This window comes from Mya arenaria, chromosome 17 (genome assembly GCF_026914265.1).
Source record: "Mya arenaria isolate MELC-2E11 chromosome 17, ASM2691426v1".
NCBI lineage: Eukaryota > Metazoa > Mollusca > Bivalvia > Myida > Myidae > Mya > Mya arenaria.
Window position 1 is genome coordinate 9,517,651 of NC_069138.1, and position 19,003 is coordinate 9,536,653.

The 19,003-nt window shown below is 40.5% G+C and overlaps 1 protein-coding gene across 1 annotated transcript in view; it reads left to right on the plus strand.

Annotated features, from left to right (window-relative positions):
- LOC128223952 (tyrosine-protein kinase Abl-like) overlaps window positions 1–17,609 on the plus strand; it is a 33,011-nt gene extending 15,402 nt beyond the window's left edge. The window contains exons 8-13 of the mRNA XM_052933472.1: window positions 415–592; window positions 7,830–8,014; window positions 8,765–8,917; window positions 10,480–10,569; window positions 11,294–11,392; window positions 12,144–17,609. Coding sequence (XP_052789432.1) covers window positions 415–592; window positions 7,830–8,014; window positions 8,765–8,917; window positions 10,480–10,569; window positions 11,294–11,392; window positions 12,144–14,365 — 2,927 coding nt within the window. The 3' untranslated portion in view covers window positions 14,366–17,609. The remainder of the gene's footprint in view (window positions 1–414; window positions 593–7,829; window positions 8,015–8,764; window positions 8,918–10,479; window positions 10,570–11,293; window positions 11,393–12,143) is intronic.
- Window positions 17,610–19,003: the final 1,394 nt, after the last annotated feature.

The window sequence follows — 19,003 nt, forward strand, 5'->3', positions numbered from 1 at the left end:
GTCATATTTCAATTTTACTTGTGTAGAAAATGTGCTTTTTGTAAAAATAAACTCTACTGTTCTTTATTCATATTTTGGTTTTTCTTTTACATTTACGATATATGTCAGCCTTTGAACATATGACAGATTTCCGCAACGCAATACATAATCAATGTGGAATGTAAATATTCGGTTTAAATACTTTAAACTTAATATTAACTGATGAACAATTCATAACAGACTGTGAATTTGAAACTTTGGTAGTTCGAAACATCAGTTCCTGGTGTCCTCAAGCAATCGCAGTTTTACTGTATATTTTCAGTATTTTAAGTAAATCTTTCATGCAGTAGTCAGTTTGATCGATGCAATTTTAGGATAGTGTTGCTGTTTTCATTGAGGAAGCCAACAATGAACCATGTATATGTTTAAATACAGGTGTGTGTACACGAGAGCCGCCATTCTACATTGTGACCGAGTTCATGACCCACGGTAACCTGCTTGATTTCCTGCGTGGCTCTAACAAGGAGGTTCTGGGTCCCACCATCCTAATGTACATGGCCTCACAGATCGCGGCAGCCATGGCCTACCTGGAGGAGAAACTCTTCATACACAGGTATGCACACTCACAAGTACCTATACACAGGTAGATACACTCACTGGTACCTATACACAGATACACATGTTCACTGGTACCAATACACAGGTACACACGCTCACTGGTACCAATACACAGGTACACACGCTCACTGGTACCTATACACAGGTACACACGCTCACTGGTACCAATACACAGGTACACACGCTCACTGGTACCAATACACAGGTACACACGCTCACTGGTACCAATACACAGGTACACACGCTCACTGGTACCAATACACAGGAACACACTGGTACCTATACACAGGAACACACGCTCACTGGTACCAATACACAGGTACACATGCTCACTGGTACCTATACACAGGTACACACGCTCACTGGTACCAATACACAGATATACACACTCACTGCTACCTATACACAGGTACACACGCTCACTGGTACCTATACACAGGTACACACGCTCACTGGTACCTATACACATGAACACACGCTCACTGGTACCTATACACAGGTAAACACTCACTGGTACCTATACACAGGTATACACACTCACTGGTACCTATACACAGGTATACACACTCACTGGTACCTATACCCAGGTATACACTCACTGGTACCAATACACAGGTATACACACTCACTGGTACCTATACCCAGGTATACACTCACTGGTAACTATACACAGGTATACACACTCACTGGTACCTATACCCAGGTATACACTCACTGGTACCAATACACAGGTATACACACTCACTGGTACCTATACCCAGGTATACACTCACTGGTAACTATACCCAGGTATACACACTCACTGGTACCTATACCCAGGTATACACTCACTGGTAACTATACACAGGTATACACACTCACTGGTACCTATACCCAGGTATACACTCACTGGTACCAATACACAGGTATACACACTCACTGGTACCAATACACAGGTATATACACTCACTGGTACCAATACACAGGTATACACACTCACTGGTACCAATACACAGGTATACACACTCACTGGTACCAATACACAGGTATACACACTCACTGGTACCTATACACAGGTATACACTCACTGGTACCAATACACAGGTATACACACTCACTGGTACCTATACACAGGTATACACTCACTGGTAACTATACACAGGTATACACACTCACTGGTACCAATACACAGGTATACACACTCACTGGTACCTATACACAGGTATACACTCACTGGTACCTATACACAGGTATACACTCACTGGTACCTATACACAGGTATACACTCACTGGTAACTATACACAGGTATACACACGCTCACTGGTACCTATACACAGGTATACACTCACTGGTAACTATACACAGGTATACACTCACTGGTACCTATACACAGGTATACACTCACTGGTAACTGTACACAGGTATACACACTCACTGGTACCAATACACAGGTATACACACTCACTGGTACCTATACACAGGTATACACTCACTGGTACCTATACACAGGTATACACTCACTGGTACCTATACACAGGTATACACTCACTGGTACCTATACACAGGTATACACACTCACTGGTACCTATACACAGGTATACACTCACTGGTACCTATACACAGGTATACACTCACTGGTACCTATACACAGGTATACACTCACTGGTAACTATACACAGGTATACACACTCACTGGTACCAACACACAGGTATACACACTCACGGGACCTATACACAGGTATACACACTCACTGGTACCTATACACAGGTACACACACTCACTGGTACCTATACACAGGTATACACACTCACTGGTACCAATACACAGGTATACACTCACTGGTACCAATACACAGGTATACACTCACTGGTACCAATACACAGGTATACACTCACTGGTACCAATACACAGGTATACACTCACTGGTAACTGTACACAGGTATACACACTCACTGGTACCTATACACAGGTATACACACTCACTGGTAACTGTACACAGGTACACATGCTCACTGGTACCAATACACAGGTACACACTCACTGGTACCTATACACAGGTATACACACTCACTGGTACCTATACACAGGTACACACACTCACTGGTAACTGTACACAGGTAAACACTCACTGGTACCTATACACAGGTATACACACTCACTGGTACCTATACACAGGTACACACACTCACTGGTACCAATACACAGGTATACACACTCACTGGTACCAATACACAGGTATACACTCACTGGTACCTATACACAGGTATACACACTCACTGGTACCTATACACAGGTACACACACTCACTGGTACCTATACACAGGTATACACACTCACTGGTAACTGTACACAGGTACACACACTCACTGGTACCAATACACAGGTATACACACTCACTGGTACCAATACACATGAACACACGCTCACTGGTACCTATACACAGGTAAACACTCACTGGTACCTATACACAGGTATACACTCACTGGTACCTATACACAGGTATACACACTCACTGGTACCTATACACAGGTACACACACTCACTGGTAACTGTACACAGGTAAACACTCACTGGTACCTATACACAGGTATACACTCACTGGTACCTATACACAGGTATACACACTCACTGGTACCTATACACAGGTACACACACTCACTGGTACCAATACACAGGTATACACTCACTGGTACCAATACACAGGTATACACACTCACTGGTACCTATACACAGGTACACACGCTCACTGGTACCTATACACAGGTATACACACTCACTGGTACCTATACACAGGTACACACACTCACTGGTACCTATACACAGGTATACACACTCACTGGTACCTATACACAGGTATACACACTCACTGGTACCAATACACAGGTATACACACTCACTGGTACCAATACACAGGTATACACACTCACTGGTACCAATACACAGGTATACACACTCACTGGTACCAATACACAGGTATACACACTCACTGGTACCTATACACAGGTACACACACTCACTGGTACCTATACACAGGTATACACACTCACTGGTACCAATACACAGGTATACACACTCACTGGTACCAATACACAGGTATACACACTCACTGGTACCAATACACAGGTATACACACTCACTGGTACCAATACACAGGTATACACTCACTGGTACCAATACACAGGTATACACTCACTGGTACCTATACACAGGTATACACACTCACTGGTACCTATACACAGGTATACACACTCACTGGTACCAATACACAGGTATACACACTCACTGGTACCTATACACAGGTATACACGCTCACTGGTACCTATACACAGGTATACACACTCACTGGTACCAATACACAGGTATACACACTCACTGGTACCTATACACAGGTATACACACTCACTGGTACCAATACACAGGTATACACACTCACTGGTACCTATACACAGGTATACACGCTCACTGGTACCTATAAACAGGTATGCACACTCACTGGTACCAATACACAGGTATACACACTCACTGGTACCTATAAACAGGTATACACACTCACTGGTAACTATACACAGGTATACACTCACTGGTACCTATAAACAGGTATACACACACACTGGTAACTATACACAGGTATACACACTCACTGGTACCTATACACAGGTATACACACTCACTGGTACCTATACACAGGTATACACGCTCACTGGTACCTATACACAGGTATACACACTCACTGGTACCAATACACAGGTATACACACTCACTGGTACCTATACACAGGTATACACTCACTGGTACCTGTACACAGGTATACACTCACTGGTACCTGTACACAGGTATACACGCTCACTGGTACCTATAAACAGGTATGCACACTCACTGGTACCAATACACAGGTATACACTCACTGGTACCTATAAACAGGTATACACACTCACTGGTAACTATACACAGGTATACACACTCACTGGTACCTATACACAGGTATACACACTCACTGGTACCTATACACAGGTATACACGCTCACTGGTACCTATACACAGGTACACACACTCACTGGTACCTATACACAGGTATACACACTCACTGGTAACTGTACACAGGTACACACACTCACTGGTACCAATACACAGGTATACACACTCACTGGTACCAATACACATGAACACACGCTCACTGGTACCTATACACAGGTAAACACTCACTGGTACCTATACACAGGTATACACTCACTGGTACCTATACACAGGTATACACACTCACTGGTACCTATACACAGGTACACACACTCACTGGTAACTGTACACAGGTAAACACTCACTGGTACCTATACACAGGTATACACTCACTGGTACCTATACACAGGTATACACACTCACTGGTACCTATACACAGGTACACACACTCACTGGTACCAATACACAGGTATACACTCACTGGTACCAATACACAGGTATACACTCACTGGTACCTATACACAGGTATACACACTCACTGGTACCTATACACAGGTACACACGCTCACTGGTACCTATACACAGGTATACACACTCACTGGTACCTATACACAGGTACACACACTCACTGGTACCTATACACAGGTACACACACTCACTGGTACCTATACACAGGTATACACACTCACTGGTACCAATACACAGGTATACACACTCACTGGTACCAATACACAGGTATACACACTCACTGGTACCAATACACAGGTATACACACTCACTGGTACCAATACACAGGTATACACACTCACTGGTACCTATACACAGGTACACACACTCACTGGTACCTATACACAGGTATACACACTCACTGGTACCAATACACAGGTATACACACTCACTGGTACCAATACACAGGTAAACACACTCACTGGTACCAAAACACAGGTATACACACTCACTGGTACCAATACACAGGTATACACTCACTGGTACCAATACACAGGTATACACTCACTGGTACCTATACACAGGTATACACACTCACTGGTACCTATACACAGGTACACACTCTCACTGGTACCAATACACAGGTATACACACTCACTGGTACCTATACACAGGTATACACACTCACTGGTACCTATACACAGGTATACACACTCACTGGTACCAATACACAGGTATACACACTCACTGGTACCTATACACAGGTATACACACTCACTGGTACCAATACACAGGTATACACACTCACTGGTACCTACACACAGGTATACACGCTCACTGGTACCTATAAACAGGTATGCACACTCACTGGTACCAATACACAGGTATACACACTCACTGGTACCTATAAACAGGTATACACACTCACTGGTAACTATACACAGGTATACACTCACTGGTACCTATAAACAGGTATACACACACACTGGTAACTATACACAGGTATACACACTCACTGGTACCTATACACAGGTATACACACTCACTGGTACCTATACACAGGTATACACGCTCACTGGTACCTATACACAGGTATACACACTCACTGGTACCAATACACAGGTATACACACTCACTGGTACCTATACACAGGTATACACTCACTGGTACCTGTACACAGGTATACACTCACTGGTACCTGTACACAGGTATACACGCTCACTGGTACCTATAAACAGGTATGCACACTCACTGGTACCAATACACAGGTATACACTCACTGGTACCTATAAACAGGTATACACACTCACTGGTACCTATACACAGGTATACACTCACTGGTACCTATAAACAGGTATACACACTCACTGGTAACTATACACAGGTATACACACTCACTGGTACCTATACACAGGTATACACACTCACTGGTACCTATACACAGGTATACACGCTCACTGGTACCTATACACAGGTATACACACTCACTGGTACCAATACACAGGTATACACACTCACTGGTACCTATACACAGGTATACACTCACTGGTACCTGTACACAGGTATACATTCACTGGTACCTGTACACAGGTATACACGCTCACTGGTACCTATAAACAGGTATGCACACTCACTGGTACCTATACACAGGTACACACTCACTGGTACCTATACACAGGTATACACTCACTGGTACCTGTACACAGGTATACACGCTCACTGGTACCTATAAACAGGTATACACACTCACTGGTACCTATACACAGGTACACACTCACTGGTAACTACACACAGGTATACACACTCACTGGTACCAATACACAGGTATACACACTCACTGGTACCAATACACAGGTATACACACTCACTGGTGCCTATACACAGGTATATACTCACTGGTACCTATACACAGGTATACACTCACTGGTAACTATACACAGGTATACACACTCACTGGTACCTATACACAGGTATACACACTCACTGGTACCTATACACAGGTATACACACTCACTGGTACCTATACACAGGTATACACTCACTGGTACCTATACACAGGTATACACTCACTGGTACCTATACACATGAACACACGCTCACTGGTACCTATACACAGGTATACACACTCACTGGTACCAATACACAGGTATACACACTCACTGGTACCTACACACAGGTATACACACTCACTGGTACCTATACACAGGTATACACACTCACTGGTACCTACACACAGGTATACACTCACTGGTACCTATACACAGGTATACACACTCACTGGTACCTATACACAGGTATACACTCACTGGTACCTATACACAGGTATACACACTCACTGGTACCAATACACAGGTATACACTCACTGGTACCTATACACAGGTATACACACTCACTGGTACCTACACACAGGTATACACTCACTGGTACCTATACACAGGTATACACACTCACTGGTACCTATACACAGGTATACACTCACTGGTACCTATACACAGGTATACACACTCACTGGTACCTACACACAGGTATACACTCACTGGTACCTATACACAGGTATACACACTCACTGGTACCTATACACAGGTATACACTCACTGCTACCTATACACAGGTATACACACTCACTGGTACCTATACACAGGTATACACACTCACTGGTACCTATACACAGGTATACACACTCACTGGTACCTATACACAGGTATACACACTCACTGGTACCAATACACAGGTATATACTCTCAGTATATTCTGCTCTTACTGTTCAGATTCTCAGCAAATATGTATGGACCACTATTGAAATTTAAGCTCCATATTTTAGTTAACATATATAAATGTATGGGTTACAGAGATTTGGCAGCGCGGAACTGCCTGGTGGGGGAGCAGCATCTGGTGAAAGTGGCAGACTTTGGGCTGGCACGTCTCATGAAGGATGACACATACACCGCACATGCCGGTGCCAAGTTCCCCATCAAGTGGACCGCTCCTGAGGGACTCGCCTTCAACAGGTTCTCTACGCGGTCTGATGTCTGGGGTAGGTACCTGCCGGATTTCTTGCAGGGTTGGCTAAATGGAGGGTGAAAATAAGGATTCAGTCTCAAACTTTCCATAAATATTTATTTAACTTGTATCATATAGTCAGTGAACCAGCTAGGATTTGAAAAGGGTCAGGTACAAGGTCAGAAACGTCACTTTTGATGCACATTGAATGAGCCTTAATTCTTATTGTGTGTGTTGTAACTACTTTCAATACTTAGAGTATGTTATGAATACCTTAGCTGTTATCTTTACTTTAGTGTCAAAATTATCTATATTTATTATTTTTATACTTATTTCTGAAAATTGACTCTCAAAACAAAAGGGCACAGCAGGGTGAAGTAAAAAGGCAGCAGGGTGCTAAAAAAGAGCATCAGGGTGCTCCACCCTGCTATTTATGCCTGTTAAGTTGGAGCATTGTATAGTCATAACACATATATTCTGTAACCTTTGCAAGGTTTTGTTCTTCTTTATTAGTGAGTGTTTTCCTTATTTCCATAATTATTACTCTGTTTTGCCCAATTTAGGGCTTATTGCCGAGGACATGGTGAAGCTGCATTTTTGCATGCTAACACCCCTAAGCACCAGCTCAAAGTATTTCAAAGGTTACTAAGAGAGGTTTAAATAATGCGGTGTTTTACTGTATGTTTCAGAGTTTAGTTTGTTACATTGTTAGCTGGCGATATAAGTGATGTCTCTCTACACCCATGATGTAGCACTGGTGTTGAACTATTACTGTGTATTTCAGCATTTGGTGTGCTGCTGTGGGAGCTGGCTACGTATGGGATGTCACCATACCCAGGTGTGGACCTGACAGAAGTATATCACCTGCTGGAGCGAGGATATCGCATGGAGCGACCACAGGGATGCCCCGCCAAGTCATACCAGCTCATGATGAGATGTAAGAAACACACTATTACACTTGCATATAGGAGACAGTTTGTTACAAGTAGCATGTGTGAGGACCAGGTATCATAAAACTTCAAATGTATTTTCCCAACTTAAAACATTTCCCTAATGTATTTCACTGGCCATTTAATAACTAAATAATTTCGGAATTAATTTATTTTCAATTGACTTTAAAAAACAACAACTACTTTTATGATTAAACACTTATTTCACTATGAAATTGACTCAAGTTATGAAATTACTTAATATGTTTGTGAGAACCAGCTCTGTCTGATTTCTGAGAGTTATACTGTTTTGGAAGGCAAGATGTTTCGTGTGTACCATCCCTGTTTAATAAAATGTGTACTATCTAAAGTTAAATATGGTAACATCTGCCTCCTTTGTGCCGTGCAGGTGTACAATCTATAGTAACAAATGGTAATCTCTGCCTCCTGTGTGCAGTGCAGGTGTACTGTCTATAGTAACAAATGGTAATCTCTGCCTCCTGTGTGCAGTGCAGGTGTACTGTCTATAGTAACAATTGGTAATGTCTGCCTCCTGTGTGCTGTGCAGGTGTACTGTCTATAGTAACAAATGGTAATGACTGCCTCCTGTGTGCAGTGCAGGTGTACTATCTATAGTAACTAATGGTAATATCTGCCTCCTGTGTGCAGTGCAGGTGTACTGTCTATACAGTAAAACTGCGGTCGTTCAAACAAGCGGTCGTTCGAGAACCGGCGTTCCCTCGAAGTTGGAGCTTGGTCCCTAACTTTTTTCCTTCTATTTTCATATAAAATATACCTACGCTGCATCGAAATCTAATTATGTCGAGGAGTCAAGCAATATTCTCGGTCCCAAGTACACAAATCCTTATGGCTCCCTCGAGGTCATAATTTCACACTTCTTCCCGAACGCTTGTTCCAAAGTAAACAAACAATTGCTAGGTATTAAAATTTTCGCAAGTTGTAAAAATTGCAATGACAGTTGAAAGGCAATTGATAAGGTGTGAAAAATTGTTTAACACTGTAATGCATGACGGATATTAGTTGATATGGGCACTTTAGAAGATAATTATGAGAAGTTAATGACGAGAACTTAATTCTGAGAAATGTAAATGAGTAATAAAAATATGAATAAACACTACCATATCGATCCAATATCGGAATCTCTGAAAAGAAATTCTTTTTGTCACTTCGCTTTGCAATATGGCCATTTTGTAAAAAAAAAATAGTCGATTTATTGATATCTTCTTTTACATTTTATATTTAGTATACATATAGTAAACGACAGCCTTTGAACATATGAGCAATTTCCACAACGCAATACATAATCGGTGTCTTAGTAAACAGACTAATTCATACTTGAAATACACTGAAATATATTTCATAACAGACTGGAGAATTGAAAATCGGGTTGTTCAAAACTTCGGTTCCCTCGAGGTTTAGGCTCGGTCCCCGGCGACTGCAGTTTGCAGTTTTACTGTAGTAACAAATGGTAATGTCTGCCTCCTGTGTGTTGTGCAGGTGTTCTTTTTATAGTAACAAATGGTAATGTCTGCTTCTGTGTGCTGTGCAGGTTGGTGCTGGGACCCGAATGACCGGCCAACGTTTGTAGAGATTGTACAAGACCTGGAGACAATGTTCCCAGATTCCACTGTCAACGAAGGTGAGATATAAGGTGTACACACTAGGGGAAACAATCTGGTGGGAAATATGGGGCTAATAACAGAACATACCATAACACTATTTGTCCTATTGTGGCTTGGTGTTGTATGGTAATTAAGAAATTCATTCACACTATATTATAGAAGCTGTATGCTGTGTTCTCAAGAATATATGTCTGTGTAAGTGTGGTATTAGGGTTATCAATAACTTTGGGCTGAAGCATCCCTAAAAGAAATGTTACCAATCAGTTTCTTATGTTCTGATAATATTTGCAAAAAACTGTAAATTTTAACCAGCTACAAATCAATGCTGAACCGTCCCGTAAAGAAATGGAACCAACTAGTTTCTTATGTTCTGATAATATTTACAAAAAACCGGTAAATTTTAACCAGCTACAAACCAATTTCAACCTTCCATTTTGGCCCCAATCCGGTGATTATTTAGAACCCTGGATATTCATATATATTAATCATGAGAATGAATGTCTTGGCCATCATGATAATATGTTTGCTAATTTAATTGCCATAGGCAAAATGCCAATAATCTTTGAAACTTTGGTATTAACCATCAAAAAGAGAGAGAAAACTATAAATGTGTATTTTTGTCATTATTTAAAGTAGATATTATTTCCAGTTACTGTAGGTAGTAAGGATTAAAAAGAAGTGGTAGCGTTTCTTGTACTGTTTCTTAATCATGTCAGTGACTGACCGTGTGTTGTATTCCAGAGGTTGAGCGTGAGTTGGAGATGTCGGACTCTCCAGGTGGCGGTGGGAAGAAAGTTCGAGCACCTAGCTCTGAGAGCAGTGATGGCCGACACAGCGCAGGTATAGCTAACAGTCTGGAATACACACTTGGTCTAGTATACACACTTGGTCTGGTATACACACTTGGGAATAACACCAAGTAAATAACATTGGAATTGTGGTTTTGGGATCAATTTGTTTCTCATGACCATTTCACTTCATTGAATTATATGCTAGAAATAACTTATTCTTCAGACCTCAAACAATTTGTTTTGGGTCACTTGCCCTGCAGGCTCAGTGAATCCGAACTTCTACTCGCCCTGCGCAAAAATTACTTGTCCTACCTTTTCAATGAAATTTTCAAACCGAATCAGGTAACACTGATTACTAATTAGCTAGATTTGCAGCCACTCAAATTTACTATCAAAGGCAATAATCTTACTAAAAACATTTTTAATAATTAATGAAAAGTAATTAAATAATTTAACAATTAATAATTATTCATTTGTTTTCCTTGATTCCCTTAAGAAATATCTACAGCATACAACATAAAATCGATTAAACAGTCTCCACATTCGACAATGTGCAGTTCATAAAAATATGTACTAAATTACTTGCCCTTTATGAGGTCACATTTCTGGAATCAATTTTACTGGTACCATCCGGTATTTTAATTATTATGTTTATCACAATCATTTTGTTTTGGAAATAAATAGGATAAGGATTGAATCTGGAGAACTTTACTCGCCCGGGCGGACTAGTGAAATTAAAATTCTCTGGGCCCAACCGCGATATTCACTGGCAAAATCTAACTATTTTTTTCTGTCTTTAGGTCCCACTCCACCAGCAGGGCGGAGAGTCCTGCCACCTGACTCGGACTTCAGCGTGCAGCAAGCTAGTGACATCCTGGGGCGTAAGTCTGCTGCAGCGGCTGCTGCTCGGAAGCGAGGGTCTGCCCCAACCCCACCGCGCCGCACAGTCTCCGCCATCAAGGAGCAGGACGAAGCAGTGGACTCTGAGCTCAAGTCCAAGATGAAGCTGCAGAAAGCCAAGATAGAGAGCAACACCATCCCCGAATACCCCTTTGACAGCAACAATTTTGCCAACACTAAAGATCTGAGTGAATTCATCAAAGCCCCTCGCATACCCCAGCTGCCTCCAAATCAAAAATCTTTCCAGCGGGCAGACAATCCTGGTAAGGACGGCCGACCAAGCATGGAGGACTCGGGAATCTCCCGTGGGACGGGCAGTAGTGACAGCCTCCGCAACCTCGCCATTGACAAGTCGAAGTACCTGATCAATGCTGACACTGCCACACGTTCGACAGACACACAGTCTCCACGGCAGGGTCAGCCAGACCCTCGCAGTAGTGGGAGGAAGTTCTCATATCCCATGATCAAACAGGAGTATAAGCATGCCAGTGATGTGAGTGTAGGAACTAAAAGTGTGGACATTGGGACAAGCACCTCTGAGGAGGGATTGCAATTAATGTCCACCAGTTTTAGAGGGAAGCAGTATCCAAAAGTGCCTTTACCACTGCCCCATTCAGCGAGCTTGAGACAAAAACGTCGAGTGCCTCGGCCTAAACTGAACACAAGTCACAGCATGGAGGCTGAGGGGGATGACAGTATCACAGTGGGAAAATTGGATGTGAATAATGTGGCTCAGACTATAAATAAGTACGGGACAATTCCGAAGGGTGTTCGTATAGGGGAGTACCTGGCCTCCATGCAGAGTGAGGTCGGGGTAGTTGGGGGCAGGGAGCTGCCTGCTGTGGAGGACCATGACTCAGGCACAGACACCGCCAGTGTTGCCTCCTGCCCCGTTTCCCAGCCAAATGGGCTCCTGCATGGCCCCGGGCCCGCTGACCTCGCCTCAACCCTTCAAGGAGCCGCGGCCTCTCTAGGTGCTAGAAATGACTCTGATACTGGGATACAGCAGGAGTCAAACGTGCGTCCCTCTGCGGTAGTGAAATCCCAGTCCTCTCATGTGATTGTTGACAATCCGAAGGCTCAATATAGTGGTTTACAGAGGCAGAAATCGGACCTTATCCCTGGCTCTAAATCCTCCCCCACTGACCCGAGTCTAGGGAGGGAGTCCCCCTTCCATGGGGATTCAAGACCTAAGCCTAGTCCTAGATTCTCAAGACTTTTTCTAGATCAAACAGAAAATGTGTTAAAATTAGAGGATTCTGAGAGTCACGCTCAGAGTCCCTCAGATCGGCCTACCCAATCCCCAAAGTTGGCCACTACACAGAAGACTGGCCTGAAGGACTCGTTCAGCCCCTCCAGTACGGACTCGACTGTGGTTAGCAGCCCAGACTCGTCCTTTGACCCCCGGAGACACAGCCAGGACAGCAAGGTCCCCCTCCGCCCCCCTTTTACCCCCAAACCAAGGTCAGGGTCTGCCTCTGACGACATGCAGAGAGACTTAAACCAGGTGTCCAACACAGACACAAATGTGAATGCCTCAGTGTTATCCAAAGTTGCAAAATTTCAGCCTGTAGGCTCAGAGTTCAGTTCCTTCCGGCCCTTCCAGAGATCTGAGCCTGGCAGAGAGTCGTTTAAGGATGAAAAACTGAATAAAGTTCTTCCAGAGGTGCCCAGTAAACCAGTCAGTAAAGAGGACAAACACATAATTACTGGAATAAAACCAAAAGGGGCTGGTACCCCAATATCAAATAGACCTGATTGTTTTAACAATGGTGAACACCGGGATGAGGAGTGTGATGCTCCAGTGACGAAGGACATGGTAGTGAGTGCCTCCGAGCGGTTGAAGATGTGCGTGAGTGGGCTGTCCACTGCCGGGAACAAGTCAAGCGTTAACTTCCTAGAGCTGGTGGAGGAAATTGAGGCGTTTTGCAGGGCATGCCAGGCATATGTTGAGGGCCTTCCACCCCACGCCAAGTTCCACACTCGTGAGTTGCTCTCCCGGCTCCAAGCCCTCCAGCAGACTGTGCGCACATACACAAGCGCCAACCCAAGCACCGGGGCCTCCCTCCTTGCAGACATACATGCCGTTAACCGTGAGATCATGGATGTCATACAGAGATGAGGCCACACCTTCCCTTAGCGCACCGACATGTGACCATACATGCAAACACAGGCATTAATAACCAAAAATCATCCCCGAATTTGATTAGTCCACATATTTAGGTTACAATATAAACCAACACTAACTTTGAATGTGACTGTAAATTAAAATCCACATTTTGATTGTGAGGTTAGATCTTTTCTATTTTAGCTGCTAAAAAGAACTGCATCTGTTATATGAGTGATTCCTTGTCCGGTTAATGTCCAATTCAGGAAGTTTAGCCCGGACTGTTTTTGCTTGTATGGTCACTAGTTTTAATATTTAATAGTTATTTTACGAGTTGAAATAAATGTACTTATTTATGATATAATAATTGTATATAAATACTCCAATAGTTTTACAAATATCAGAACAGTTGATGCATTTCATAGAATCATAGTTAAAAGACAAAATCGTTCATTTTTTTAATATTAATTCTTATTTATATATATAATTCATTATTAACCTTGACTCAATAAATATGATAGAAATTCATTTTTTTCCAGTATTATTCATGTTTTCATTTAAGCAATTTGCATTTTGAAATTATGTCGAGACTTCTAGCCATCAGATATGAGATGAAAATATGGGTGTCTTTTTTCAAAGACTTTGACTATTATAAGTTATTATATCACTAAATGTATGTTTTTAAGAAATGAACATGGATATGTTTGCTATCCTGAGTGATTAACTTTTATTTATTGCCTTTTCAGTAAACTGAAAGGAGTAGTGAGATTTTGTAATAATATATTTGGTTGAAATTCATTCTAGCTTTACGAAAATCTAATAAACTCATGACACATAAGAGACAGTTGTGGATCAAGTTGGGTGAATATCTATTGATTAACCTGAGCCCTTGATCATAAGACATTATTGCACCTCTTAAGGCTGGTTTTATACACATTGACAATTTATGTTCAACATATGTGCTAACCAGGAGTCAGCTTATTATTTTGTATATCTTTTAAATTTCCTGTTTGGAATTTTAACCAAATCATGTTATAATTCAATAAGGTTGATCATGTTGATCCATTGTTTCAATCTTTTACAGGTATGTTCAGCCTGACCTTATTTCTTTAACATAAAAAATTATTACTTAAGAATTTACATAAGAATAGTTTTCTGCAGAATCTGCTCTCCTTTAGTTCTGCCAATTCATTATTTCAATTCTAGTCAGCTTTTTGTTTTTATAGTTGATAATGATCTGAAAATGCTTCCAGGTACTGATGTCTTGAGTCAAGCGATGTTGTGTTGACTTACTATATGTAAAGTACTCGTACCAATTGCTCTCATTTAGGTTGTTTGGAAACAAATCTAACTTCATTAGTGAAACATGTTTCTTTACCTCTAAAAGTGTACAGACTTATTTTGTGTCATGATCAACTTCGCTCTCGGGTCAGTTATTTTAAAAGCCCAGTCAGGGAAATGAATAGATTGCTGCGTTTTCTCTGAAAAATCAAGCACTACAGATAAAAGTTTGATTTTGTATATTTGCAATAGTTGTGAATTTTAATTACTTTAAAACAATTTGGCATTCTTTTACAGACTTGTCTCATTTTAAGATGTCATTTGTTAAATTTGTTTCATTCTCTTTTAATTTCATGCTTGATGGTTATTTGAAAAGTAATGATCAATTATAGACTGATAAACTCAGCGTTTGAAACATTTAGTTTATAAATATAATCTCACTGTTTCTATCATTTTAGCATGTTTTACTGCAAGAAAATTACTGTGAACACACACAGTTTGGGAAAGAAATCGATGTTGTCATTTTCAATATGACGTCATTTGGCTAAGATTTGGTGCCATTTCTAATTACTTATTATTTTTGTTAATTTAAAAGCATGGAGTTAGAAGAAAAAAGTTTGTTTGAGTGTTATATTGCAATATATTATTATCTATCTAAGCCCCCATTCTTCTTTGTAGCAAGAATTTATAGTTGTGGTTTTCCCAATTTTAAATTGATAATAATATTAAGAATATGTTATATTTCTGATTTGTTTATTGGAATTCAACACCAACAAACACGTTCTTGTGCTGTTTTATCATTGTCTCTCTCTAAATACATCAACCAATTTGTTTATATTTTCTGTGGTTGTGAACATATTTCACAATACTATTATTTCCATTGAAGAATATTCTGATATTTTATGGCAAATGTTTACTGTGCAATATGTGTAACATTATGGACCTGGGGCCTGTTTCATTAACGATTTTGGTTAAAGTTAAGACTAAAATTATTTATTGAAACGGCCCCCAGGCATGTAACATAATGAACCAGGCATGTAATATTATGGACATGTAACATTATAGACCTGGTATTTAACAATATTGACCGGGCATGAAACATTATGGACCAGGCATGTAACGTTATGGACCAGGCATGTACAATTATGAACCTGGAATGCACTTCTCTCTCTTGTGATATCTTACACTAAATTGTGCTTCAAATAGTTCATCATACTTGGGTAGTGAGTGTGTGTACATGTATTTATGTTTATGTATTTGCTACTGTTTTAGATTGGAAGGAATATACTCATATAGTAATGGACCTGTCTTTCATTGTGTTAAACACATCAAGTGAAACCTAAATCGAACACTAGAATATATTTTTGTTAATGTATGTCTGTAGACAGAATATTTGTATTTAACCAAATTATGACGAGGTTGTCTGCATAATGGATGTTTTATGAAATGCATGCTATGTTATGGAGTTAAAAGGTTGTAACCTGGAGGGTACATAGTGCTTTTAGATACATTCGAATTTAAGAATGCCATTCGCATTCCAAATTGTGTATGTGTACCTTTCAAAACTGTTTCCTGTCAAAAAGCCAAATTTTGATTAGATTTTTATTCATCAAATATTGTTGGTGCCCTAAGAGTTGTCGCAGATAATAATGCTGGATATTTAATTGAGTTTTAAATGTCATTTAGTACATTGCGAAACAGAACATGCTTCATTTTTTATGTGGTTTTCTGTTCCTGTCTGAAATAAGTAACTTGAATTTCATTTAACCCATATTTATAAACAGATGTTTGAGTATTAGTATATTTCACACAACTATCATCCTCTCGTGTCTGTTACAAGAGGGACGGATTTCACCTATTGATTTGTACAGACACATGTATATAGACAAGCATTTATATGTGATTCCATATTGGTCATACATTTATATCATGTACGGCACAGCTTTGTAACTAATGAAAGTAAAATACTTCCATGGAGCTCCAGTGTTGTTCTCTTCCCGTCCCGTCTCATCTCGCAAGTTCTTTAAGGTTCCTGGCATGGCTAAAGAACAGTTCAGCCAATGTTGATCATAAATATCTGGTCATGTGAATGTATATGTTATATATAACTAATATACAAAAATTCTAATCTTTCATTTTATGAAAAATATTTTTTAGGAAAGTATTTTATGTACTGACCACATAGAACTCTTATAGAAAGTAATAGGTTTCTGTCACCTTTGACCTCGCAAGACAACGACTACCATTACCGTCTTGGTGATAGCAAGAGAATAATGTGTGTTGTGTGTTATGTCCACACCCCCCCAATTAATGGGGGATATTGTTTTTGCCATGTCCGTCAGTAAGACCGTCATTCCGTACGTCACACTTCGTCTCCGCTTAATAACTTGAGAAACTTCAAACTTGGTATGCAGGTTCATCATGACCAGTATTGATGTTGAGATCAGAAGGTCATAGGTCAAGGTGACGTTGAGGTGAAAAAAACTCGCTTAATAACTGAAGACCCTTTGGGTCCAGGAACTTCATACTTACTTCGGTTTGCAAGTTGGTCATGACCAGTACATGACCTATTGGTTTTGAGATCAGTAGGTCAAAGATCAAGGTCGGGTGGACCTTCAGGTGGTCATCGATATGTTGGCGGTGACCTAATGCTGAAAACTGGTTTCTGCTCAATAACTGGGCGCCGCCATTATTGGCCTTTGCCTGACGTACTGTATGGAATATCAGTAAGCAGGGAACCAGACTAATGCCTGTCCATGCCAGTCAAAAACCTATTTTGGTTTGAGAAAAGAATAAGAATAAATATTTATTTAGAAATATTTACTGAACATCCAAAGAACAAACTTTGACCAATGTTATAATTAAGCACTCATGTTAATCTCTTAAAAATAATTATATTGAATGATTGTTGTGTATATATGACAAGGTTTTTGTATTATTATGGCCTAAGGCTCCAATATTCTAGATCTGGGTGCAACAATATCTCATCAATGCAAAAAATCTCCATTTAATGAATTGTTGACTGATTTATGAATTGTCTCTTTGAAACTCAATCTCAATTTTTATAGAAAATTCACTATAAGTATAACTGTAGCAACAATGCAGCATGCAGTTGACAGAATGGTAGAAAATTGTACACAAATTTAAGCTACATTAGCTTTTGATGAATACAAGTATGACATAATGTTGTGGTTACTGAGCAAATATCCAAAATTTCCAGTTATTTTATACTTGCATGTGTATTTACCTACAAAGTGACACACTAATCCTGGAAAGACCTAAGTTGTGTTATCATTATATGATTATATAGATTCTGAGACAAAAAAAGAAGGGTAAAAACTGTCAATTTGTGAGAGTGCAGCAAAGGTCACT